At 46.1% G+C, this 26,176-nt stretch overlaps 1 protein-coding gene across 1 annotated transcript in view; it reads right to left on the reverse strand.

The window, feature by feature from the left end:
- kif6 (kinesin family member 6) overlaps positions 1-26,176 on the reverse strand; it is a 474,098-nt gene that overhangs the window by 202,679 nt on the left and 245,243 nt on the right. The window contains exons 11-12 of the mRNA XM_041187334.1: positions 8,780-8,885; positions 2,849-2,990 (exon numbers count right to left, since the gene is read on the reverse strand). Coding sequence (XP_041043268.1) covers positions 2,849-2,990; positions 8,780-8,885 — 248 coding nt within the window. The remainder of the gene's footprint in view (positions 1-2,848; positions 2,991-8,779; positions 8,886-26,176) is intronic.

The following is a 26,176-nucleotide window of genomic DNA, read 5'->3' on the forward strand; positions in this document are numbered from 1 at the left end:
GGTAAGTCAGGTGTTTGGGGGGGTAGTCAGAAAGTCGGGGTAGTCGTGTGGGTAGGTGAGAGGTGAGGGCTAGTTGAGGGGTGGGAGAGTAGTCGCAGAGTGAAAGGGCAGTCAGGTGGTCGGGAGGATAGTCTGTGGATGAGGGGTAGACAGGATCAGGAGGCCAGGGTTGGTGGGGTGAGTCGGGAGGAGTGTGGGGGTTGTCAGGTGGTCAGTAGAGTAACGAGGGATTGGGAGTAGTCAAGAGGATTGAGGGGAGTTAAGGGGATGTTGGGGGGGGAGTCAGTAGGGGTGTGGGGGGGGAATAGGGAGGTTAAGAGAGTACTTAGGGGGACAATGGGTTGTCAGGGGAGCTGTAGGGGTGCAGGGTTGCAGAGGTAGTTGGGGTCCAGTGGGGAGTGGGGATGGAGTCAGTACCATTGTTATCCAGCAGGTAGAAGTGGTTTTAATCCTTCTAACTTTTCCTGGGTAATTATTCTACTGAGAAGGTCAGAACCATCCAAAGTCGCTGATTTAAATCGGAGATTCAGATGGTTCCCAGTGCAGAGTAATTCCCTACTGGAAGTTTAAATTTACTGGCCAATTCCCGTGCAGTCTTTGATTGGGGGCTTCCATGTCCCGCAGCACATCTTCTGGGGTACTTCCCAGGTACAACCCCCCAGAGATCGGAATTTCTGGGCCAATGTGATAAAAATAGATAAACAGTAGGCGCTCAAAAGGTTGGCAGTTCTGAAAGTAGAAATTGTGGACTTCTACAAAGTAGAAACGTCCATATGGGATTCATGCTGGGCTGCTGAGGGAGGTAAGGATCGAAATTGCTCAGGCTCTTGCTACAATCTTTCAATCCTCTTCACCACAGATCTGTAACCAGAAGACGAGGCGATTACAAATGTTACATCACTGTGCAAAAAAGGCAATAGATAGAGATAAACACATTAATTCTAGACCAGAAATTTTTCTTTTGATGGCGAAGGAACTTTTAGAGACAATGAATTGGCAGTTGAAAAAGAATCAGCCAGTAAATGACAGGGCAGCATGGATTTGTTAACGATAAATTGTGTTTGATAAACTTGATTGAGTTCTTTGATGAAGTGACAGACAGGGTAGATGAAAGTAATGCAATTGATGTACATATAGGCTTTCAAAAGGCATTTGATAAAGTACAACTTAATAAGCTTGTTAACAAAATTGATGTCCAGGAGATTAAAGAGGCAATGGCAGCATGGATACAAAATTGCCGAGGACAAAAAGCAGAAAGTAGTATCCCAGGTATTGGTGTTAGGATCACTCCTCTTATTGATAAATAAGCTATACTTGGCTATACAAGGCAAAATTTCAAAGTTTGCAGATGACAATTTAGAAATAAAATCGGGAAGCACATTTTCGTGCAAACAACAGTAACTGCAGGTTACAAAAAACTAATTGACTCAGGAGCTGAGCGTACTTTGTGGGTTCAAGTGGTTACTGAAGTAACCTGAAACCTGGATCCTTACCACTTTTTTCATAATTATAGAGTTCCCAAGTTCTAAAGTTTAACAAAATATCTCACTAATACTCTGTTGCCCTTTTAAGCCTTCTTCTACATTAGAGGATCACATTGTGCTATATTAATAACAAAAACATTGGGCCGGATTTTCCCCCCGCTGGGTGGGGGAAGTTGAAGTGCAGGCACGCGGAGGTGCGCCGCCATTTCACGTGGGTGGGCTAATTAAAGCCTGCCCAGCGTGACGTCCGCACGGAAGCGCTATGTACTCCCTGTGCGGGCGGGGGGGGGGGAAATCCCTAAACCTGAGCGTGCGCTCTTTCACACATGCGCAAGAAAGAACGCACTCATCTCCCTGAGGCTAAGTGCTGCCTCAGGGAGATCGTCTCTACTGTACAAATAATTAAACACTGTCACATGAGTTGGGACATGTCCATAACTTTTTTAAAAACTTTAATCAAATTTTTTAAAACCTACATGAAACCTCATCCTGCCCATGGATGAGGTTTCATGCTTTTTCTAATGCCCGTCAGGGCTCCTGGCCTGCCCGCCAACCTTAAGGTTGGACGGGCAGGTCCATTAATTACTTAAGTGACTCTTAAGTGGCCTCAAATGGCCATTGACAGGTCGACGGGCACACAGCTGATTTTGCCGAGCCCCCCACACCTGAAAATTTAAATGGGACGCAGTGACATCGGGAGTTCCACCCGACGTCACCACACGTCATTTTACGCATCGGCGAGTAGGCCCCGCCCCCCAGCTCGCCGACAGGAAAATCCTGCCCATTAACACGTTGACATAAATTACATTAACTGAATGAAAATAGCAGTCAAAGAAGTTTCAAATAGGTTGTTATTGTACTTATAAGAGATAGGAAATGCAATTTTGAGTCCCTAGATCTAATGGTCCTTCTTTCAAACACTGAAAGTATCACTGTCAATATCTTGCCTACCTTAACTGACCAGGAATGCGACATTGACGAATGAGTCTCAATAAATTGTGTTTTTACAGTCATAACTGTTATTATCTGATAAGTTACAAATTGATTATAAACATTAATAAAGTAACTGAGTAAAACTTATGAAATGGAAAACTAAAAATCAAAAAATATTACTCTGGTATTAAGAAAAGGGATTCTGAGCCCTGGTGTAATATTTTTAAAAGTTATTGTCAGCTTGGCTCAGTTTGCACATGTAAGTCAAAGATTGTGGATTAAAGCACCACTCTAGGACTAAAGTACAGTATCACGATTGCAAAATTAATGCTATACTGAGAGAATGCTAAGAGGCGCAAAAATGGACACTTGTGGGACACTCCCAGCATCACTGTTAATTCAAGAAAGTGATTATAAACATAAAAGGATACTGATTTCATTATCTCGTTGCTGCACGATTTCTCTTAATTTCACCTCTGTATCCATGATATCTTCTCCATGGGGATCAGGGGGCGAGAGTCCATTTTCTCTCTGAAGACCAGGTCTAAACTGTTTCAGCTCTTTTACTAAACACTGATGCACGGAAATAAGTAGGTGAAAATTCTGATGATGTCACATGTTTTAAAGGTTAACCTTTCACATTCCAAGGAGAGATTATTATAAATATTTTTCTATTTTCTGGACACATAGTTGTTGGAATTTGACTGGCTTCCATCTCCATCAGAATTAAAAAACCACAGGTTGGCATGGTTTGAACAGTGCTCATATGTCATGCCACAACATCCCAATCAAACATTAAGCAGCATATCGTGGGTACACTGTTGAAGTGACAGCATGTTACAAAGCAGAGAGTCAAAAGGCAATGAGGAATCACAGCATGCCCTTTGTAATCTTTGGTCAATTACTTTTCATAAGTGGACCTATTATTTGTATTATTATAAGTTTGGACTATACTTTTAAAATGGGGAAAGTTTTCCTCCTTCCTAAAGGGCCCATTTCTGTTAGCGCTGAGCTAAGTTCTCCCGATTATGAAAATCAAGGGTGTGTAAATGTCCCTTTTGTAAAGAACATATATTTTTATTTTCGGTTGGACTGTGGATTGGGATTGCAATGGCTGTAGTTTGCGAGACATGTCCACTGGAACAGGATGAAAAATATATATAATGTTGCAGTCCTGGAACAGAGTGTGCCATGAAAGACAGGAAGGTGCCGGCAAGACATCCTGGAACAAGGGAGGTGCCTAACAACAGCATTTTAATTGGCTCCTGAATAGGTGACCACGGTTTTGTGTGGTAGCAGTGCAGCAAAAAGTTCCTGGCCTGCAAAGAGAAAACATCTATAATCTCTTTTCCTTGTATCTGTATAACCTGCTCTCTCTCTCTGGGAAAACCCCTGTAAAATGGAAAAGGGGAAAACCACTGTTAGAGACATTGAAAAGCAAGTTCTTAACCAGTGAACTAAATACCGAAAGCGCTGGAAGACCACCTCATGTCTTCAACAAGAACTGAAAGGAATTTGGAAAACATCGATCAAAATCAGCCCATCAAATCCTATACTCCAGATTGGTGTTATTGAACTGTTTTATCTCACCCTTAAAATCCATGCTTTGTCTGTCTTATGTGTCTTGTGTGCGTGTGCATGTGTATGGGGATTTAAGAAGGGGGTAGCGTTTAAGTTATAGTGTTAGAAGTTGGCAGTTCATATTTCTTTTGCCACTAGTTAAAGACAATTTGTTCAATAAACAGTTATTTACTTATTAAGTTTATAAACCTGGTGATCAAATTCTGTTAACCTAAATTAGACAGTTAGGTAGAATTGGGGAAATCTGGTGTTTGTTCAAGCTTTTCGGGGAGCAGTAGGGCTTGATATCACAGTACTATCCCCAGTGAGTTGTGACACTATGTAATTTGCAGCATTGGAATCATGAAGTCAAAGTATATTGTAATGATGCTTTACTCTAAAGGACCTGAAGCCTGCTTTGTAAATGTACATGACATGGGTCCGGATTTTGCTGTAGAAAAAAATGGAGGTTATCAGCACTAATGTTACTAAAGGAGAAAGTTGGACAGCAACTTCCAAAATCTGAAGGGCAGTTACACGTGGAAATCTGGAGGTTGCTATTCAATTAATCCTGCTCCTCAACTAACTTTGCACCAACATTTCCTTACCATTAAGACTCAACATTAAAATGCATAATGGGCATGAGGCTGCAGTATTTACCCATAAGCTACCCTATAAACCTAGCAGAAAAAATATGGCTGGTCTATTCAGATGCAAATGGCTATTTAAATAGCAAGAGTTAATTACTGCCAACCAACTCTCTAGTGCTGAGAATTTAATTTTTACAAGTATGGAATTTCATTCCTTCAGAATGTAATTATTGTCGGAGATTTTAAAAAATTAAAAATTAAAATAATTTCTCTTCTGTCTTTCTCCAAATCCCATATCAATTTCCCTCATTTGATTTCATTTTCTGAACATGCTTTTACATTAAATTAAATATTCTCCTTTATATTTCCTGGTTTAGACTCTGCAAGTCTCAGTAAGAATTCATTAATCTGTTACAAACAGAAAAGAGATAGGCAAATTGCTCTGATTTCTTCTCACCAGCTGCCAGTAAACAGGAAGGCATTTTGTAAGATTTTTACAGTATGCGGTGGTGTGGTTTCCCAATTCCTCAGTTTGTGTGATCCAAGTTACTAATAATTTACTATTAATCCACAACAAACTTGTGCTAAGATTACCTCAGAAGATTAGTTTATTTCACATTCAAAAAACCAGGGGGGTGGGGGGAGCGTCTGCAACTTCCCACCACACACACCCCACCCCCCACAAATAACCCCCCTCCCCACACAGGCACGCACAAACACACACACACACACACAGTAGCGGGGGGGGGGGGGGGGGGAAGGGGCAGAAATGGGTGGGGGTAGAAAAAGTAAGATTATAATACAAGAACTACAGAAATAAATATTATTGCATATGATTTCCATAATCTGAAAGAGTCTAGAGGATGTTTCCATCATCTTACAGGTCAGTTCCGATGAGTTTCGAGTTGGAGATGAGAATGCAAAAATGCTTGAAATGAGTGGTGTCTCAGCACGATGGGCTTTCCGTGCTTAGGCCTCGTGGCAGGCGTTGATAGAGACTTTCAAAATCAAGTAGGCTTTGTGGAGTTGAGAGATAGTAATCGACCGCTTGCACAGCCAGGCTGCTGGAGCTCTTTCCAGTTTATGTAAAAACAGCAATCTGAGGATTTCTCAGTTCTCAGAGGAATACAGGGATTTCAAAATGGTGACTCAAGACTCGTCTTTCTCTACAATGACTTCCAAAAAGAAAGGTTATCCAGTGTCTGGAATTGTCTTTGTTTTCAGGACTGATAATGTCCCAGCCGTTAGTTGTTGAAAGAGCTGCCACACACATTGAAGGTCTGGCGTCAGGAAGCCATTGTCTAGGCAGACCCACACTGATTCTGCTAGCAAGGTAAGCTAATCAGATGCAAATGATGTCCCTTTGGTTCCCCTTTGAAATGGATGTGAACAGACCCAGGTGTGATATGAATGTTAGCAACTCTGTACGCATAATGAGTTTCGATATGTGAGCCTCTGGCTCTTATGATTACAAGAGGTCTGTACAATGAGGTATGAGATACCAGTAGCTGAGAAAGGAATTCTTTTGTTCTTGTAACTCCTGGGGATAACGTCGAAACAAAGGGCCAACCCTGTGGTCATGTGACTTATGGCAACCATCTTTTTGGTTCAGCAAGAAATCCACTTTTTGAAAAAATAGCATTAAGAATAAAGTCCTGGATTTCTTTTCATGTCCCAGGGACCCAACAAATCTGATTGGTGAAGGAGGCTTGCTGTTGCTCCCCTTGCTCACACACATCATGGATCCTCCCTAAAGTGCATTGCAATGAAAAGGTCATTTAAATACCGTAAGTTGCTGCTGAAAAGGCCACAAAAGGTCTGTGGGCAGCTGTGAGCATAATGAACAGTGGAAGCCTTTCCTTCCGCAAAATCAGGGTCATCGTTCAATCGAGTTAAAATCCAAGAGTTGGACTGCTTGCTTAGTTATTTCATTCATTCATGGGATGTGGGCATTTCTGGCTAGGCCAGCATTTATTGCCCATCCCTAATTGCCTTTGAGAAGGTGCTGGTGAACTGTGTTCTTCAACCTTTGCAGTCCGTTTGGTGTAGGTACATCCACAGTGCTCCGAGGGATGGAGTTCCAGGATTTTGACCCAGGGACAGTGAAGGTACAGTGATATGGAGCAGAGTTCACCCATCCTGCCCGCAGCGGGTTTCGTGGTGGGCGGGAACAAAGAATCCAGCGGGAGGCAAAACATCAGAAACCTGCCGAGGTCACAATTCTCCCAACGGTGTTGTCATGGTGGGTCAGTTACCCCACCGATGAGTGGCACAGACGCCATTTGCATTCTTTAGCATGTCATGAATGCTCATTAAATCAGCTGCTCACCAGAACCTTATCAGGCCTTCCAATCTTCCATCACACCAGCAGGAAATGACTTCGGCGTCAAACCTGTTTGGAAAGGGATGGCGTGCACTCAGTTCGCTGGTAACTTTGAGGTGAGTGGAACTGCGCAGTTTTTTTGCGACGAATGCAATTCTGCTGGGGTTGTAGGGTTGGACGGCTCCTTCTCTTTTCTTTCATTGTCCTGGGGCGGACTATTGTGCTGTGGTACTCGTGCAGGCCTCCACTTTCAGAGGCTAGCACTTCAAATAGGGGTGGGCTGTGAGGCAAGGGGTCACCGGGGAAAGAGGGCTGTGGAATGGCAATCGGGGGGAATGGCAAAAAGGAAGGGGGCCTTTATGGCATCTCCCTCTAACCTCTTGTTGCCGCTGGAGTGGGCAGGAGTCTGCTTAGAAAGAAAGGAGGAAGACCTCCTTGCGATGAAAGCCATTTAAAGTCAATGGCTTCATTAGCACTGTTAAAGAGCTACTCAGAACTCAGTAGCTACACATCACAGTAGCTGCATCTCAAGAGTAACACAAAGGAATGCAGTATTTGGGAATGCAGGCAATAGTGAGGGAGACACAGCTACATCATATATGACATTCCATCAATGAAGGCCTACTACGTGTTTACCAGATGTGACACTCCTAGTGGGACTAAGGGCATCCACTCATTAACCATGAGTAACTGATTGGTCATTAATATGACGCATCAGAGATTGGAGCACAGAGCTAGGTTGGGCCAATCATATCACTTAAACTTTAGCAACCCACACAGGGCTCAAGGTGTTACATATCTGCGTTGCGATCTTTGTCACCTCGATGTGTGTGCTAGTGTCTCAGAGATAAGGCGACATCAGCCACCACGCAAATGGGGCAGGAAAAACTATGGGCCCCTTACAGTCTCCAAACGTGTCATCCTCTGAGCTTTGCTTTCTTGCCCCTTGAATGTAGTTCAATGTAGTTTTTCAGAGAGAAGGCAAAAACAGACATGGATCCAGGGCTCAATGCTGCCTTTATCAGGGTCATTGCAGTAGAGGAGGCGAAGGAGGGAGAGGCGACTCCTCAAGCAGCTTCAGCTGGAGGGACGTGGCCAAGTGGAGCCACAGCATGAACAGGAGGGTCAGAAGGAGACACCAGACAATGGGGGTGACTCGTCAGACCTAGGGTTTATCGTACAAGACTATCCAATTTACAAACGGAGCGGGCCTCCCACTCCACCTATTGAGCAGATAACTCTTGCCTCTGAGTGGCTTTCCAGCCAGGAGTTGAAATTTTCCCATCTGTCACAGTTGGTCATTCTGAGCCATTCATGCCAGAAGGTCCCAGCTTTGAACACTGCACTGAACTGACATTGCTGGCTTTAACTAGGGCAGTGGTAAGCATGTCATAATTACATCAGTGCTCTTAGGCAATGGAGAGAAGGAAAATGACTTGAGTTCCTGCTCCTCGTGGCTTCCCAAAGACTTCTGCTAGAAAGTGGATGGGTGCAAATGCCCTGTGAGGCTGAATCAACACTTTCCAGGTGAAAGGATAGTTTCGTGGACAAGGTACTAGAGGCCTGCCAGCAGTGCACCACAGCGGTCATAAACATTCAAATCTAAAGCAAGATATTATAGAGGGGGAAAAAGTACTGATACGATTGGCAGCTGACAATACTGCACCGATACTGCACAAACTGAATCCTTCCATGGAAATGTCAAGCATACCCTAATTATTTGGACACAATTTGATATTACTCTGTATTGCTACACATTGCTGTCACTCACTAGAAATGGCTAACTGATGCTAATACTCAAAATTCATTGTTATCTGCTGCAATCCCATTGGGCAATAGCATCATGAGTTTTAGTCAATGGGTGTAATTTAAAATTCTTACACACTGACCTTTAATCGATGGAAGCAGTGCTGAATCTTCCTCATGTCAGCTCCAACTTCAAGTGAGGCCTCAGGGTCAGTATCCTCCAGAAAAATATTGAGCTGCTCTTCCAACCTGAGCCAAAGAATAAATGTTAAAAGTCCATCACATTATAGATGGTTTGCCTCTCAACTTTTGCTTTCCTTAGTTTTGCTGCAGCAAATGTTGATTAATAAAATTAAAAAGCATGATTGTTTATTTCTCTTCCTTGCCCGTAAAACGCATTGCAAGGCAGGATGATGTAGCACTTGAATTTTCATAGTTGTTGTTAGTCACTCAAGTGATGAGGCACGAGTCAAAAAGCAGAAACTTAATTCTATCTTGGTACTTCAAGATTTAAGATTATGGGGAACAGCAGCATAATAGTAGTGTTACTAGACTATTAATCCAGAGGTCCGAATTAATGCTCCAGAGACACGAGTTCAAATCTCACCATGGCACCTGGGGGAATTTAAATTCAATTAATTAATTCATCTGGAATAAAAGCCAGTCTCATGAGAGTACCAGGTTGTCACAGAACATCACTAATGTCCTCAGGGAAGGAAATTTGCCATCCTGATCCGATGTGGCCTATATGTGACTCCAGAACAACAACGTGATATTTCTTAATTGCCCACTGTCCCTGCAATGATTCAGACATAGCAGCCTCAGTAGATGCCCATATGGGCACCTCTGTGTCAAGGACGATCAGTATGTGCATCTTAGACCCGGGTGCAGACAAGTCACCTGGGTGCCTCCACCTCATCCGAGACCACAAGGCGAGCATCATTTAGAGGTTATCGAGTGTGGAGGCCGTGTTGCACATAGCACTGATTAGATCGCTGGGATGTCTTCTTCTTGTAACTCTGCACTTTCTGAGTAGCATGCAAATAGTAGCACTTGAAGCTAGATGTGTGAGACTCCTTTGATTAATGGCAGGACAAGAAAAGTGGTTTGAGGTGGTAAAGGAGAGCAAGGGTTTGTCAACATTGATGGTAAAACCTTTGGGCAGATGTGTATCATTCATTGGTGGTACAAGTTTACATGTTCCAGATTATGTTTTCAATGGAAATGTTAGCACGGAGCTCAGGGTGAATGCTATACCATGCCATTCACTGTGGGTCAGAGGGGCTCAGTCAAAAGGAACCTAGATTAGGTAGCCTCTAACGTTGCTGGTAAGCTGACAAGACCCTCGAACATCACCCAAGCTTGGGGGCAAGTTAATTTATTGGTCTGCCCATTGTACGTCCACTTCCATTCAACTGGTCTGTCCCAAACAATGCATGTGAAAATCAGAACATGCCCCTTAAAGACCTGGAGTTCTTTGTTAGCTCTTTTACAATCTTAACTTGCCTTGGCAATGAATTGAACATGATCTCTTGGCCACCCTATCCTCCTGCCCTGGTGAAACTGGCCTGCACCAGCAATCCACTCAGTCCCATTCCTCAATTCTATTCCTGTGGCCCTGCAAGTTTATTTCCTTCAAGCAACTATTGTAGGCCTGCAAGCTAAAGGAAAATTTTCACCCACAGAGCTTGATGTATTTTGTTTTATTTTTCAGAAAAATCCAGATTGATGGCCAGTCAAAGATGTGGGCCCAAACATTAGTGATTAGTCACAAGTTCATAGCCAACCATATTCTGGAAGAGGTGACACCTGTATATTTTGGTCATCCAGATTGGAAAAGAACTTCTTTGATTGGTCCAACCTTAGTGACCACGATTTTGCTTTTTCCAAACCCCAAGTAATGCCTGGGGAGCCAGGGAGGGTACACATGTGGGAATACCATGGAGAGATTAAAGCTACCTGTCTAGGCAGTTGCTCTCTTCAAGAAATACGAGTATGGCGAATAAAGGAAGGAAAAGGAGCATGTTCAATCTGTGAGTTGTGATGGTAGATACTTATGTCAGCATCTGAAATGACTCTGCCCCTTAGACAATCCACATTATTGCTTTGAGACATGTTGGGGAGTGTGGCAAATGGAAAAAGGTGGTAAGTTATAACCCAGGAGATAATCTGAGAATAAAGACAACGGGCCCACTTGATAATTATATCCAGTTATGCTGGTCTAAATGGCGAGGTAAATTCCATTCAGAAAACTATATTTTTTAGGCGGGGAGGGAAGAGCGGGTGGTCATGTTCCAGCAGTCAGCAAAAAGGGTGCTCCCTGAGGCAAAATGTATGACAAACCACGCCCCCCCCCCCATCCCGAAACAAAGAACAAACCAAAGGAAGGAGACTCCCATTTTATGGACCAAATTTATCCCATGTGGCCCTGACAGTGATCGTAGTTGTGAACAAGGGGACACACGGATTATGTTGCAGTGGGCAGCTCCACAGTCTGTTTTAAAGAACTATAACACACATTCAGTACTCCTTAGGTCAAGTGAACCAGATTATCCGCAGTATAGGGAGGGTTGAAAAAAATTGTTTGGTATTGATTCCAATGGGAAAGATTCTGTATCATAAAGTACATCAAGAGGTGGTGCCTGTGATGCTAAGTTTGACATAAATGACATTGCCAAGTTGGTGCAAGGCAAAAACACAGGCACTGTACAAAAATCTGTTACACCAAGTTATTGAGCTGGACATAAAATTGAATGGAGGATCAGATCACTGGGAACAAATTCATATTCCAAATAGAAATAACCCCAGAAGCAAGAGGGAGTTAATAAATGATTTAGCAACAGGGTTTAATACCAGAGCTTCGGTGATAAGTAGCATAGATCTGGCCACATTAAATGTTGCAATTAAAAATCTTAAAATACATCTGAAAAATATTTCTGGAAAGGGAACACCAGTCAGGACACTCAGTTGTGGGAAGGTCAGGTAATGACAATTCACTTGAAGGATATAGTCAGTGAATTAGAGAACCATGGAGAAGCAATCAATGAATTAATCAGGGAAGACAGAAGCAGCTCAAAATGATGTGTATGTTATTTAATGGTCCTGGCTGGTGGAACAAGCTCAAGAGAGTACAAGGCAGATACATGAGGGTGAAATCCCCTCGTGGATCACTAATGAAGATTTAACTTCCCTGTCAAATTATAAAAATAGCATCACAGCCTGCCAACTCAGGGGATCGGTTCAGTCTTACCCTGTCCAGGTCAAATATGAAACTACTCATTAGGCCATGATTGGTTTATTTCTATATTTACCCATAGTAACGGGTGAGACTGGACCATTGCCAATATATCAGGTGGAAAACATAGGGTAGAATTTTCTGCTCCATGCCTCAGGGAGATTGCTGCGCTCTTTCGCACGCAGGCGCGAAAGTGTGTTGGCCCCTACCCTCCCTCCTCCCCCCGTCCACACAGGTAGCGCTGAGCACTACCAGCCACGTATTAAGCTTGGCGGGCCTTAATTGGCCCGCGAGCATAATATGTGGCACAGCGCCGATCGCGAGAGGCGATCGGCTCCACACCCGACCCCGCCCAGCCCGCCAGCCATAGGAAAAATCCTGGCCATAGGATTGACTCAGGACAGAAGTCATATACAATATCATAATACTTATCCATATGCAGTAAATTTGGGAGATTATGTATTAGGAACTCGATGGAAAGGTGTAACACACAGAAAGAAGTGATTGTGCGCCCATACAAGATAAGGGGCCACCCCGAGACAACATGTGGATTTAATCAAACACAAGTAAATTGTACATTGGAAACTGTTAAAGCTGATTTAAAGCCGACTCAATCTGCATTTGTAAGAGAGGGAGAATATTGTGTTACCACTATAGAAAAGGAATATAATTATGGATAGGAAAATCCATGCCTATTCCCGAAACAACCTTTCGTTTTACCCAGAAACACCTGTCAGAATTGGAGATCAAGAATTGATGAATATCTATCATCACAATATCACAGAAATTAGTGTAAAAGATGGGGTGAAAGAACGGATTACAAGAGGTTCTGGAAAGATTCGTTTATGATGTCCCACACCTAAAAGAATTGGGAGAGAGCATTGCTAAATCCCAGAAAGTGAACACCCGCTTGTAGCAACATAACGAGTATATTGATAAAATGATTAATGATATCAAAATTACAGTGGGAGGATTTGTGGAATTGGGGCATGAATGTGAATATTTATCCATGGATTAGGATTATATCACGTACTGGTCTTTGTTCAATTACTGATCATTCTGTTTCTGCTAATTAACTGCTGCTAACAGCAACAAATAAATAAAAAAATATCAGCGACTGCCCTCACGAGTGACTGAATTCGAGCTACAACCTCTACAAGTTTTGAAACCCCAATGGGATATTAAAAAAAAATCATTCCAACTGGATAAATTACAAAAAATAGCCATTTTGATTGTAAAATACTGTTGTCATTTGTATTTTAAAGGAGGGGGAGGCTGTAGGCTTGTAGGCATGCAGGCCAGCAGACACTATTTTTTGCAATTTTGTATTTTGCATTTTATTTCTGCTTTACTTTTGATTTTAAGCCTACAGTGAATAGGTAAAGTTATTTTATATTAAATCTTACATTGATCTTAACCGAGCTATGATTGAACTTTGATTAATTAGTCCATAACAATCAGTAGTGACCTGTTTTTCCCGACCTCGGGCAGAATCTTCTGGCTGACCTGCAGGTGACGGAGCCCGCACGCCAGCGCTTAAAATGTCGCGCGCTGATGTCGCGCAAGCGTCCCGACGTCAGCGTGCGGCATCGCAATATTTCGGTCGGCGGGCGCGCTATGCAGCGGGATGCGCGCCCGCCATTAATTAAAGGCCTCGTTAAGGCCCTCAACTTGCCAATCGTCAACGATTGTGAGGGGCCCATGCCAACTTCAGCTCGGCGCGCGGGCCCAACAGGCAGGTGGGAAGGTGATTTTTTTTTATAAACTTCATCGAGTGGCGGGATGAGGTTGAATAGGGGTTTTAAAAATGTTTAACAAAGTTTTTGTTTATTTCATTAACATGTCCCCATCTTGTGTGGCAGTTTCACATGAGGGGGACATGTTCATGAATTTTTTATTGTCCTATTTTTTATATTTGCCAGCCTTTAGGTGATCTCCCTGAGGCGGCATTTTGCCTTGGGGAGATGTGCGCTAAAAGAGTGCACTCTAACAGTTGTGGAATCCCACCCCGCCCTCCCCCTCCCCCCCCCACCCCCCCACCCCTGCACAGGAAGCGCACGGCACTTTCTGTCGGGTGGCCTGCCCACTTAAAATGGCGGTGGGGCCCGTTTCGGCGACGGGGATCAGCTGCCTGCCCGCCGCCGAGCCGGTGGGGCCCATCAAGTGCAAAATTCTGCCCCTTGTTTTTTCTATACTGGCCATGCACAGCTGATATTTAGACGACATGTTTGTAGTTACCTTTTGTTTATCATAAGTCCTTTCTCTTACTGCATTCTGTGACTCTTGGACTACAGGCCGGGGCGATGAGTAGCCTTATGGTGGTCACCTAACATGGTCATCAGAAGATGAAGTTTGACTGAGCGACGTAACACTTGAAGGATGACAAATGGGAAGACATGGTCAAAAGATGCGTAAGCAACTTCGATATTGCGAAGTCTGTATGGCCTGCAGTGCCTTTGAGAAGAATTGATAAGAACTGAGGCTTGTTTTGGGAAAGGACTGTTCAGGCCGTGGAAGATTGGAATGGAGCCAGAAGTTGGGCTTAAAAGGAACATTGCTTTGAGGACTCGTTGTTACAGCCACAGTGGAATAGTCACCACTGAAGATGGGAAGGGCCAGGAACGGAGTGACTGACCGTGATGCCTACCCGTGGGGTTACTTAGCGACTTGGTAATGTATGGACAAAGGAGATGGTAACAATTTAGGGTGCTGTCATGGAACAGTATTATTTGGAGGTATCCATTCAGGGGAGCTGTTGTGTAACAGACCAAATTGGGGTTATTCTTTGTGCTTTAGAAAAATCTGTCTTTCTTCTTTCCTTCATATATATATATATATATATATCAAGTGCTTTCTCCTTTCAGTAAGGTTATCTTCCTTTGTACTTATTTTTTCTATTTTTATATATTGCTTATTATCAATTATAATTGTCATATCATTATTATTACAAACCTTTATTCAATATTGAATAAAATTATTGTATTAACACATTACTTGTCATAATCACTCATTCCTGTTACATACAGAGTACGGCTCTGAACCTAAGTGAGACTCAGGAAGGGACTTTCAGGCCCCTCCCTACACTATCCAAATTCCTTACGAAATCATTGATTGTCTCCAAGCCCACCAGTCTCGTAGGCACCAGGTTCCAGGGATAAAAAAGTTCTTCCTCACATCCATCCTTTATCTCTTGCCCAAAATCTTAAATCTGTTTTCTGAATCCTAATCCTTGAACCATTAAGTAAGGGGGCAGCTTTTCTTTCTCTACCTTATTTGTTACAGACAGGAGGCGGGGGGGGCGGGGGGGGGGTTTAATTTAAACAGCACTAATTTCTCCTCTCACCACCCATCCATTAACAGAAATGTGTTTTTGATTTGCTTCCCCCTTTATAAGCAGTGGTGTATTTCCCAAACCCTCAATGTTGGTGTGATCCAATTTTCTGTTAATAACCCCACAGAAAACTCCAGGGGCAGAATTTTGCCGTCGGCGAGCAGGGGGCAGGGCCCGCTTGCCGACGCATAAAATGACACGGGATGACGTTGTGCAGAACCCCCGATATCATCCCACCCCATTTAAAGTTGCAGGTTGGCGGGCACACAAGGAGCCCCGGCGGCAAATAGAGAAAACATGAAACCTCATCCACTGGCGGGATGAGGTTTCATGCGGGGTGTTAAGAATGTTAATAAAGTTATTCTGTAAATTATGAACATGTCCCATCTCATGTGACATTGTCACGTGAGGGGGACATGTTAGGGAATGTTTTTTTTCTATTTTTCATATTTTTAAAAGTGTAAGCGATCTCCCTGAGGCGGCACGTAGCCTCAGGGAGATGTGTGCTCTTTCATGCGCAGGCGCGAAAGAGCGCACTCTTGCTTTTAGGGATTCCCTCCACCCGCACATAATGCTTCCCGCCGGACGTCATGCTGGGTGGGCCTTAATTGGCCAGCCCATGTAAAATGGCGGTGCGGCCCCCTTCTCCGGCAGGGATCAGCTCCCCTCCCGCCAGAGATTGGGTCAGGCCTGCCTGCCTGCCCGCCCACCCGACAGACAGAAAATTCTGCGCCAGATACGATAAGCTCAAAGGGTTAGTTTATTTGCACACACAAAACGCAGGAGGAAGGTGGCAACATTGCCTAATTTGCACTCATACAGTTAAAAGAGGGATAGAGAATAGAAGGATTTACAGTGCAGCGACCACAGGGAAAAGAAATATTGGGTGGAATTTTCCATTTATGAGATTAAGTGTGGTGGCGGGAGGTGTTGGTAGCACCCACCCCACTGGCCGGAATGACGGGAACTCAAGCCTGATTCTGCGCTTGGAGGGTTATTAATTATGCACAGGCAAGTATTGGTCTGAATGACCTGGCCGGTCGGGAGCTGATTTGTCCCTCCGGTATCAGCTGGCGGGGTCGAAGGTCCGGGAGCCATAGTTAAGCACCAATCTAACACATAATCTCACTCTCTCCAGTCTACCTGTCTTCTGGACACGTGCAGACATGTCTTATAGCCACAGAAGAAGGCTGAAGGCCTCAAGAAGAAGGCAGCACCCCGCCTCACTCAGCAGGCCCTCCAGGCTTTGATCGGAGGATTGCAGGTGCACAGGCAAGACCTGTATCCCAGGGGTGGCTGCAGGGAGTGCAGCAGCCTTGAAAGGCCGTTGCAAGGCAGGTCAGCACGATTGGCAACTATGCCCAAAATGCCATCCAGTGCAGGAAGAGGATGAATGATCTCATCCGCTCCACCAAGGTAAGTTATCCTTCAACTCCTTCCAATATCAAACGCTCATCATGGTCTCACACAACTATTAGCGGGGGGCACATATCAACGCTCTTTCTCTCAATGAGAGTTTCACATCACCACAATCCCATCTATCATGATACTCACACACCTGGTCCTTCTGGGGAGAGTTTACCAGATACAGGGAATGTGCATCTCGCCCAGCCTCTGCTCCAGCCCTTCTGATTTGTCCCTCCGGTGTCAGCTGGCGGGGTCGAAGATCCGGGCGCCATATTTAAGCACCAATCTAACACATAATCTCACTCTCTCCAGGGAAAAGAAATATTTCCACCCAATATTTCTTTTCCCTGGAGAAAGTGAGATTATGTGTTAGACTGGTGCTTAAATATGGCGCCCGGGCCTTCTCTTCATATGCCTTTCTTTCTTTTTCATACAGGCCAAGTTGGCACACAACAAGCGCAAAAGACCGCAGACCAGGAGAGGGTGGCCAATTCAAGGAGGCTGCCGCCGAGCTGGCTGGGAGGAAAGGAATTGCTCCTGTGGGGAAAGAGAGATCAGCCTCTCCCAGCAACCTAGTACAGATCACAGCTTCATTACTCCATCAAATCCTGATATACACAGAGTCACATGCAGTCTTCCATAGCTCATGCTGATCAACTGAAACCCTATTTTCTATTTTCTAGGAACCAGCAGACTGAGGAACCCAAGCCAGTCGAGCACCAGTCTGAGCCCCCAGACCACATTCAAAGAGGAAGCTCCAGAAGAACCGTCACGGTGCAAGCTCAGAGATACACATGGGGCAGAAGTTTTAGCTCAGCAGGCAGGCGCGTGGCCGACATGCTCGAAGGTTAAATAAAGCGCATTGACATCAGCCGAGCGTGTCGATGTCAACGCGCAATCTTGCAATATTTTGCTAGGCAGGCGCACAATGGAGATGGAGGTGCGCCCGCCATTAATTAAATGGCCAGTTAAGACCCTTGAGACACGAATTGTCTCTGATTTACGTAGCCCATGTGATTTTTAGGCCATCGCACGGGCAAAACGGGCAGGCGGCCAGGCCACAATTTGCAAAACCTCATCCACAGGTGGGATAAGAGGGGTCAGTGGCCTTGTCAAAGCAATTAGTGAAGAATGCAGGATATCACTGGCTGCTCTTTGCTTCAGTTGCTTCTGTGATAGGACAGCTTCTTTTTGCTTCCAAGCTGCATTCAGAGAATTTAGAGGCTTCAGTTCAGGACTCAGTGTTGTTTTCCAGGCCTCCAGAGGATTCACATAACATGGGGCCTTCCAGGTATCAGGCAGCCTCCCCTTACCCTGGTAATGAGGATTTTTGTCTATGCTGGTGGCACCTCCTCTGAGGAGGAAGTGAGGGCCAAAAGTAGGGGGTAGCCAGGTGTCCCCTATTCAGCTTCAAGGGAGCAACCTGTGGGAGGAGAAGCGCAGGCTCAAGGGGTACAGGGCCAACAGGAAGTCCAAGGTGGAAGGGACCACAGAAGACAAGACTATCCTGCTGCCAGAGTTTACTAGTGGCGATGCAGCTACCTCAAAATGTCTGAGGTGCGATGCCGACGGAGGCTCCATCTCTCAATGGAGATAGTGACCTCCATCCGTCAGAGGATCAGCCCTGAGATCAGCTCCGACTGTGTGGATGGTCACCCTATATCAGTGGCTCTGAAGGTCGCAGTGGCCCTCAACTTCTATGCCTCCGATGCATTCCACGGGTCAGTGGGGGATTCTTTGCAGAGTCTCCCAATCAGCAGTCCACAGTTGCATTAAACTGGTGACAAATGCTCTGTTCAGGCGTGCATTGAGATTCATTCATTACTGTATGGACGAGGCCAGCCAGACAGAGACAGCCAGAGGCTTCACAGTGATTCTGACAGCATCTGTGGAGGAAAGACAAGAGTTAATGTTTTGAGTCCATATGACTCTTCATGCTTGCGGACAGACCAAAGGTATTTCTCCTACTGCATTTTCTGCTCCAAGTGTGGTCTCTTCTACATTGGAGAGGCCAAATGTAGACTGGGTGTCCACTTTGCAGAACACCTTCAGTCTGTCCGCAAGCATGGCCCAGACCTTCCTGTCGCTTGCTATTTCAACATACCATCCTGCTCTTATGTCTGTCCTTGCCCTACTGCAATGTTCCAGTGAAGCTCAACACAAACTGGCGGAACAACACCTCATCTTCCGGACTTGACATTGAGTTCAACAACTTCAGACTATGAACTCTTTCCTCTATCCTCACCCCTTTTTGATCCCCCCTTTTTTGTCATTCATTTTTGTTATTTTTTATTTATTTATTTATCTCACTTATTTTCATTATTATTATTTTTTAAATTTATTTCCATTTTTATTCATTGTTTTATCGCCAACTTTTAGCCTTTTTTTCTCAACACCATCCCCTCCCCCACCTCAGCCCTACTAGGGCCATCTGTCACTTCCCAGAGTACTTACCCTGGTGCTACCATTATCACATTCTGCTTTCCACTCTTAATGTCACCATTAGCACCTCGTTTAGCCACTACCACCACTATTAACAACCCACTGATCTTATGTTTATGACGTCTTTCGCAATCTCTCGTTTACCTCAACCTATTGCTGGCCTTCTATTCAGCTTCATCTGTTCCACCACCCCCCCCTCCACCTTAAACAGTATATATTTTACCACATTTCTACTTCCCTTTAGCTCTGAAGAAAAGTCATACGGAGTCGAAATGTTAACTCTGTCTTTCTCTGCACAGATGCTGTCAGACATGCTGAGTTTCTCCAGCATGTTTTGTTTTTGCTTTAGATTTGCAGCATCCGCGGTATTTTGCCTTTAGCTTTGCAGTGATTGTTGGGCTCCCCCACATCCTGGGTGCTTTCAACTGCACACGCGGCCATCAAGGTGCCAGCAGGTGAGCTGGGAGCCTTCGGCAATAGGAAGAGATTCCACTCCATGAAGGTGTGTGGTCACAAGATGCAGAATCTGCAAGTGTGTGCAAGACACCCTGGCAGCTCCCATGACTCTTACATCCTGAGGCACTCCGAGCTGCTGAGGCTCTTCAGTGCTCCAGCCCAACTGGATGGATGGCTGCTGGGTGACAAGGGCGATCTCCTCAAAAAGTGGCTCATGACACCTCTTCGCCACCCAAGAACAGAGGCTGAGCAGCGGTACAACACGAGGTGATGGCACAGTGGTATTGTTGCTGGACTAGTAATTCAAGGACCCAGGGTAATGCTCTGGGGAACCAGGTTCGAATCCTGTCCACAGCAGATGGTGGAATTTGAATTCAATTAAAAATCTAGAACAAAAGTCTGATGACGACTGACCTTGAAACCATTGTCGATTGTTCTAAAAACCCATCTGGTTCACTACTGCCCTTTAGGCAAAGAAATCTGTTGTCTTTACCTGGTCTGGCCTACATGCGATTCCAGACCCACAGCAATGAGGTTGACTCTTAAATACCCTCTGAACTAGGGCAATTAGGGATGGGCAATAAATGCTGGCCAGGCCAGTGATGCCCACATTCCATGAATGAATTAAAAAAAGAGCCATGCCTCCACAAGGGCGGTGGTAGAGAGAACCATGTGAAGTGAAGTTATCCACTTTGGTAGCAAAATCAGGAAGGCATATTATTATCTGAATGGCTATAAATTGAGAGAGGGGAATGTGCAACGAGACCTGGGTGTCGCTGAAGGTAAGCATGCAGGAGGTAAAGAAGGCAAATGGTATTTTGGCCTTCATAGCCAGAGGGTTTGAGTACAGGAACAGGGATGTTTTGCTGCAATTATACAGGGCCTGGGTGAGACCACACCTGGAATAGCGTGTGCAGTTTTGGTCTCCTTATCTGAGGAAGGATGTACTTGCTATAGAGGGAGTGCAGCGCAGGTTTACCTGACTGATTCCTGGGATGGCGGGACTGACATATGAGGAGCGATTGAGTCGATTAGGATTATATTTGCTGGAGTTCAGAAGAATGAGGGGGGATCTCACAGAAACCTATAAAATTCTAACAGACTAGACAGGGTAGATGCAGGAAGGATGTTCCCAATGGTGGGGGAGTCCAGAACCAGGGGTCACAGTCTGAGGATATGGGGTAGACCATTTAGGACTGAGATGAGGAGAAATTTCTTCACCCAGAGAGTGGTGAGCCTGTGGAATTCGTTACCACAGAAAGTAGTTGAGACCAAAACATTGTATGTTTTCAAGGAGTTAAATATAGCTCTTGGGGTGAAAGGGATCAAAGGGTTTGGGGAGAAAGCGGGAGCAGGCTATTGAGTTGGATGATCAGCCATGATCATAATGAATGGCAGAGCAGGCTCAAAGGGCTGAATGGCCTACTCTTGCTCCTAGTTTCTATGTCTTCTCAAACTGTGCTTTCAATGCCTGGACCGCTCAGGGGTTGCACTACACTACCCACTCCACCCTCCCCAGATCATGTGCTACTGATAGTGGTTGCATGCTGTACTCTCCACAATCTGGCACTGGCAAGGGGGGATGAGGTGGTGGTAAAAGATCTTGACACAGCTGCATGGGCAACAGATGAAGAGTCCAGTAGTGACTCAGAGGGCAAGCACAGTGAGGAGAATGCTGAGGGCATAGACGCTGACCTGTGTAACCTCCAGGGAGGCAGGGACACCCAGGGCGCTTTGATCAAATGCTCCTTCAGCTAGACGACCAAAGAAGAACCACCACTTGCCAGGGCTGCAGGCTCCATACTCAATCCCTGACAGAACCAGTTCCTTGGTCAACAATATACACTTGTGCCATTGCAGTGTAGTTTCAGGATCACACATCCAGCATAACAACATGGCCTATCCTGCACCTACAGAATAAATGAAGCATATAGAGGCCAGTTGCGCAAAATAACATCTCATTTACTTGTGAATGCGAAACATTGCACAAATTAACATTAACCGGTGTTTGCATCACACCATTAAAAAAAAAGAAAAATGGGGAAACCAAATATCACCCGTGATAAGGCCATATTGTGCTTAAAGTGCTTTAAGTTTTTGCTTGCGGGTGCTATGTCTAAGTGCTCCCCCCTCACTGGCACTAGCATTGGAGACAGCCTGCTCACTCTGCTGTCTTGTTGGCCTTATGACCATGGCGAGCGTCATCTGGCCCGTGGAGCCTGTGTTGGCCCCACCTGGAAGGGAGCGACCAGTGCCATGGCTGGCATCTCCCCAGTTGCCGCAGCCTCATCAGATGCCAGGGTCACTAACAGAGGGGCGGAAAAGCTGTTGACGTCATCTGGAGCGCCCTGAGAGGAGCCCGCAGAGGCAACAGGCAGCTCGTGCGCTAAAGTCAAGTCGCTTTGGACCTCCCTGTCACCACTGATGGATGGGCACCTAGCTGGGATACTGGGTACCCAATCCATTTCCCACACTGACACAGACCAGCTAAGGTCATTGCCGGTGTGAGGGCTTGCAGGTCCGAGCGCATCCCAGGAACCCCTGTTTGAAACCCTGGAGAAGCTTCTCCATGAGAGTCGCCACTCTGTCCATGGAAGAGACATTGCGTTCAGCCATGAGGGTCAACGCAGTGCTTATGCTCAACAAGGACTCCTCCACAATGAACACCATGGCATGCATTCCGTCATGTATCTCTGCCAGATCCTCCCGCACACCCTGCTGGACATCCGGCATCTGCTGCCTCACGGACGACTCCAGAGGTCCAGCATCACCCATCAACTGAGCATTGTCCTGGTCCCCAGCAGTCCTCTGGCTGCCGGCGGCCTGGGCACTCTCTGCCTCCGCTTGCACCTCAAGCGAAAGTGAAGTGCCCTCACCAATCTGCACTAATAGATTACATAGCAACGTTATGCCCACTGAGGTGCTGGTATCTGCGCTGGTGCCTGCTTGACAGAGAGGCTGTGATGCAGGTGTGTGGTGAGCACAGTGGTTCTCAGGGGTCAGGGGTAGGCCTTCAGGCCTTTCATAACAAATGGCTGCGGGTAAGCCTAAAAGGGAGAAGAAGGACATTTCATTAGTTTAAGTCATGACACTGTTACTGTATATGCCTGGCACCCTAATGAGACAGAGATAGGCATCATAGTGCCCTCATCTTTCGATTCTCAATGGGGATTCCAGGTTCAACACTCACATCAATATAGAGACAACACTGGAATGGTTGCAATAACCAACTTTCTTGCCTCAGTGCACTAGACTCCTACCTTCCTCTGGCACCCCAACCTCACCTTGGCCGCTTGACTGAGGTGCGTGGCGCCTCTCCAGCTCCAGGGCTTACTGTTCATATCGTGTGAGAATGAGGTGGTGTGGAGGTCCCCCGTCAGTCTGCGACCTCTCAACATTGTTTTGGGATGTTTTCTTTGAAACGGCAGAGAAGCATTCATTAGTTCACTCTCTACCTGCATTGCCATTGCAGCCTGGCCAATCCCACCTGAGGAACAGCTCGCAGGGCTCAGCCGAGTTGTGACCCTGGATCCGCAAGGCACTCAGTCCTAGCAGCCAGGGCTCATCCCCTTGGCCAGCTCCTGCCTCACTGACATTTGCCATTCACTCTCTAATGCCTCCGAGGTCCGCGGGGGGATGGGCAGCTCTTAACTGTGCTGCAAGCTGACCTACGCTAACATGGTACTCACCCTTCCCAATCATAGGAGATCGTTGAAATGCTTCTAGCACTGCACCCATGTGCGCCTCATCACGTCATGACTGCTGACCCTAGATGCCACCTCCTCCCAGGCCTTTTTAGTGAGGTGGGGGAGGCCTCCTCCTCCTGTCCCTGGGGGCAAGGGTTACTCTCCTCGCTACCACCTCCTGCAGGAGGGCTGTGGGGCACTCATCCGAGAAACGCGGGGCCGACTGCCCACCAGCCTGCCCTCCTGCCTGCGGTGTCCAACCGCTATGGTTTCCATTCTCAAGGCTTCCAAGTCCTTCAGTGGCAGCCTTCCAGAGGTTGCCGAGGCCACATTTGAATCGGCCGCCGGGTCGCTATTGGAGCCTTAATTGGCCCGCCCACATAAAATTGCAGAGCACTGCCGATCGCGAGCAGCAGTTGATTCCCCAACACCCCCATCGATCCCGCAAGCAAAGGGCAAAATTCTGCCCATGATATTGGGGCACATCAGTAGATTAGGCTCAGACTCATTTTCAGGACAACACCTCACTGCTACGTCCCCACAGCAGTCAGAGGCAGGGACAGCCCAGGTCTCCGACACTCGGAGCGCTGCTGGAGACCAGCCACTTGCTCAGTCCGAGTCAGGTGATGAGACTCTGGAAGTGGCCACTAACTCAATGCTGGAGATGCAACGACAGGTGGAGAAACATCAGGCAGAGATTTGACAGTCACTCAGCAAACTAGAGCGGATGGTGGAGTCCGTCCGCGTTCTGTCTGATGTCGTAGCTCCAACGTACGAGCACCTCGAGGTCACCATGGGAAGGTTGGCTACTAGCATGGAGACCTCGTAGGACTTGTCAGGATTGTGCTCGGCCCTGCATGGCCACACATTCTGGTGGGCACCATCAAGGTGCAGGCAACATGGGGATGAGGCACCTTGACCTCCCTCCAGGTGCACCATCTCCTGCAAGAGTCAGGGTGGGGCCCTCGGGCAACCACAGGGAGGATGAGCATCATCCGGACAACCCGCGAGCCTCCTTTCAGGACACTCCAAGGGTGTGCAGTCACTCACAGTCCCCACTGCCTGTGACCCCATCCACTCCAGCTGCTCAGGCCACCAAGGGTGCTTCTGAACCTGAGCAAGTGACCCTTATCAGGCCGGGGCCCTCCAGGCCTCGGGCCACCAGAGGCCGTCTGCCAAGGTCATCGTGGACATCAGAATGTAGCAGTTAGCAGGCTGCCTCCACCTCTGCCGCTGATGTCAGGGCTGCACCCAGGCGTAGTGATAGAATTAGGAAAGTTAAGAAAAATTGATGTCACCTTTGGGTCACAGGTGTGCTATACATGTTAAGAAATTGCACTTTTGTGATTACATTTGATGGTTATATGAATGTTTTTGCAACTGAAGGCGTTGTGATTTTATTCAATGGAATCCTCTTATGTCGAGGTTTAGTCATTCTCCCACTCAGTGATGGTGTCTCGCTGTGAGATTATCACTGTGATGTCAACCTCAGCTAAACTAGTCTCCACACCCATGTGTGATATCAGGGAGAAGTGTATAAATGTTTATTTGAAGTGTGTGATGTAAGCATTTCTAACCCTCCTTCCTCAAGGAACATCACTGAGGGCAGTTCATCAGCATTGATATTCCAGCGGAATTTGTGTCTCCTCAGTGGTAGTGGCAGAAGACAAGACATGCACGGGAAGAGGAGATCCCTAGGCATGTCCACATCTCATTTGCAGCAGTGTGGGCATCATTAGATGGCGGCGAAGGCTTCAAGTCTTCTCTTGCATCACTCTTGTTCCTCAGTGGACTCTAAGTTTCCAGAGTGAGTTCGCTTACATAGCACCATGGACCAAAGCAGAGAGCATGGCCTGGTGATTCATGAGGTCAGAACGTGCAAGTGTGAAGCCAGGACTCATTCTAACTGCAAGCGGTTGGACATCCCCTGAAATGAAAATAAATGGCATTGAGGGCTAGGAGAGATATGGCCATATGCCCTCACTTAACTTCATTCTTCTGAAGAAGAGTCATATGGATTTGAAACATTAACTCTGTTCTCTCTCCACAGATGCTGCCAGACCTGCTGAGCTTTTCCAACATTTTCTGTTTTTAAATCACTATTGGGTCCTGCTCCCAAATTCTAAAACTGCTCGCTATTCAATGATTCTCCTGGAAAGCAATGATAACCCTCGGCTTCTTTTCTCTACTGCAAACAGTATTCTTAAACTCCACTCCCATATCCTCCACCCTCACCTCCAAAGAGAAGTGCGAAGAGCTCATGCACTTCTTTGTGAATAAAATCAGACAATCCGATCAGCTATCTCTGCCACGGCCTATGCTTTCACCAGCCCGTCTGGTGAAATTTCCTTTCATGCTCCGTCCCACGCTTCTATCTCCCTTCATGCCCGCTCATGTTCTCCGTGAGACACACCTTTGTTCCCATTCTACTTGATCCTTTGCCACTGAAATGCCAATCACACAACTTGATTCCCAGATGAGCCAAAATTGTAAAAGTTCTCCCATTTCAGGTGTTGCCCACTTCTCCTTCTCCTAAAAAAAAAATTGGCCTCACTGTCCTTGCAAACCATCCCATCTCAAACCTCCCTTGCCTCTCCAAAGTCCTTTTTCACATTACTGCATCCCAAAACCATTCCCATCATTCCCAGAACTCATGTTCAAACTGCTACGATCAGGTTTCCACATATACCATAGTACCGAAACAGCTCTTATCAAAGTCACAAATTACATCCTATGTGACTATGACAAAGGTAAACTTTCCCTCCTCGTCCTTCTTGATCTGTCAGCAGACTTTGGCAAGGTTGAACACAAGAACACAAGGAGAAGAAGGCTATTCTACCCCTCAAGCCTGCTCCACCATTCATTGCCAATCTGATTGTGGCCTCCCCTCCACTTTCTGTCTGCTCCGCATAATCCTCGACTCCCTTGTAGACCAAAAATCTAACGCAGCCTTGACCTCAGGTTGACTACCTCATCCTGCTCC

The sequence above is a fragment of the Carcharodon carcharias genome, chromosome 5 (assembly GCF_017639515.1).
Source record: "Carcharodon carcharias isolate sCarCar2 chromosome 5, sCarCar2.pri, whole genome shotgun sequence".
In the NCBI taxonomy this organism is placed as follows: Eukaryota; Metazoa; Chordata; class Chondrichthyes; order Lamniformes; family Lamnidae; genus Carcharodon; species Carcharodon carcharias.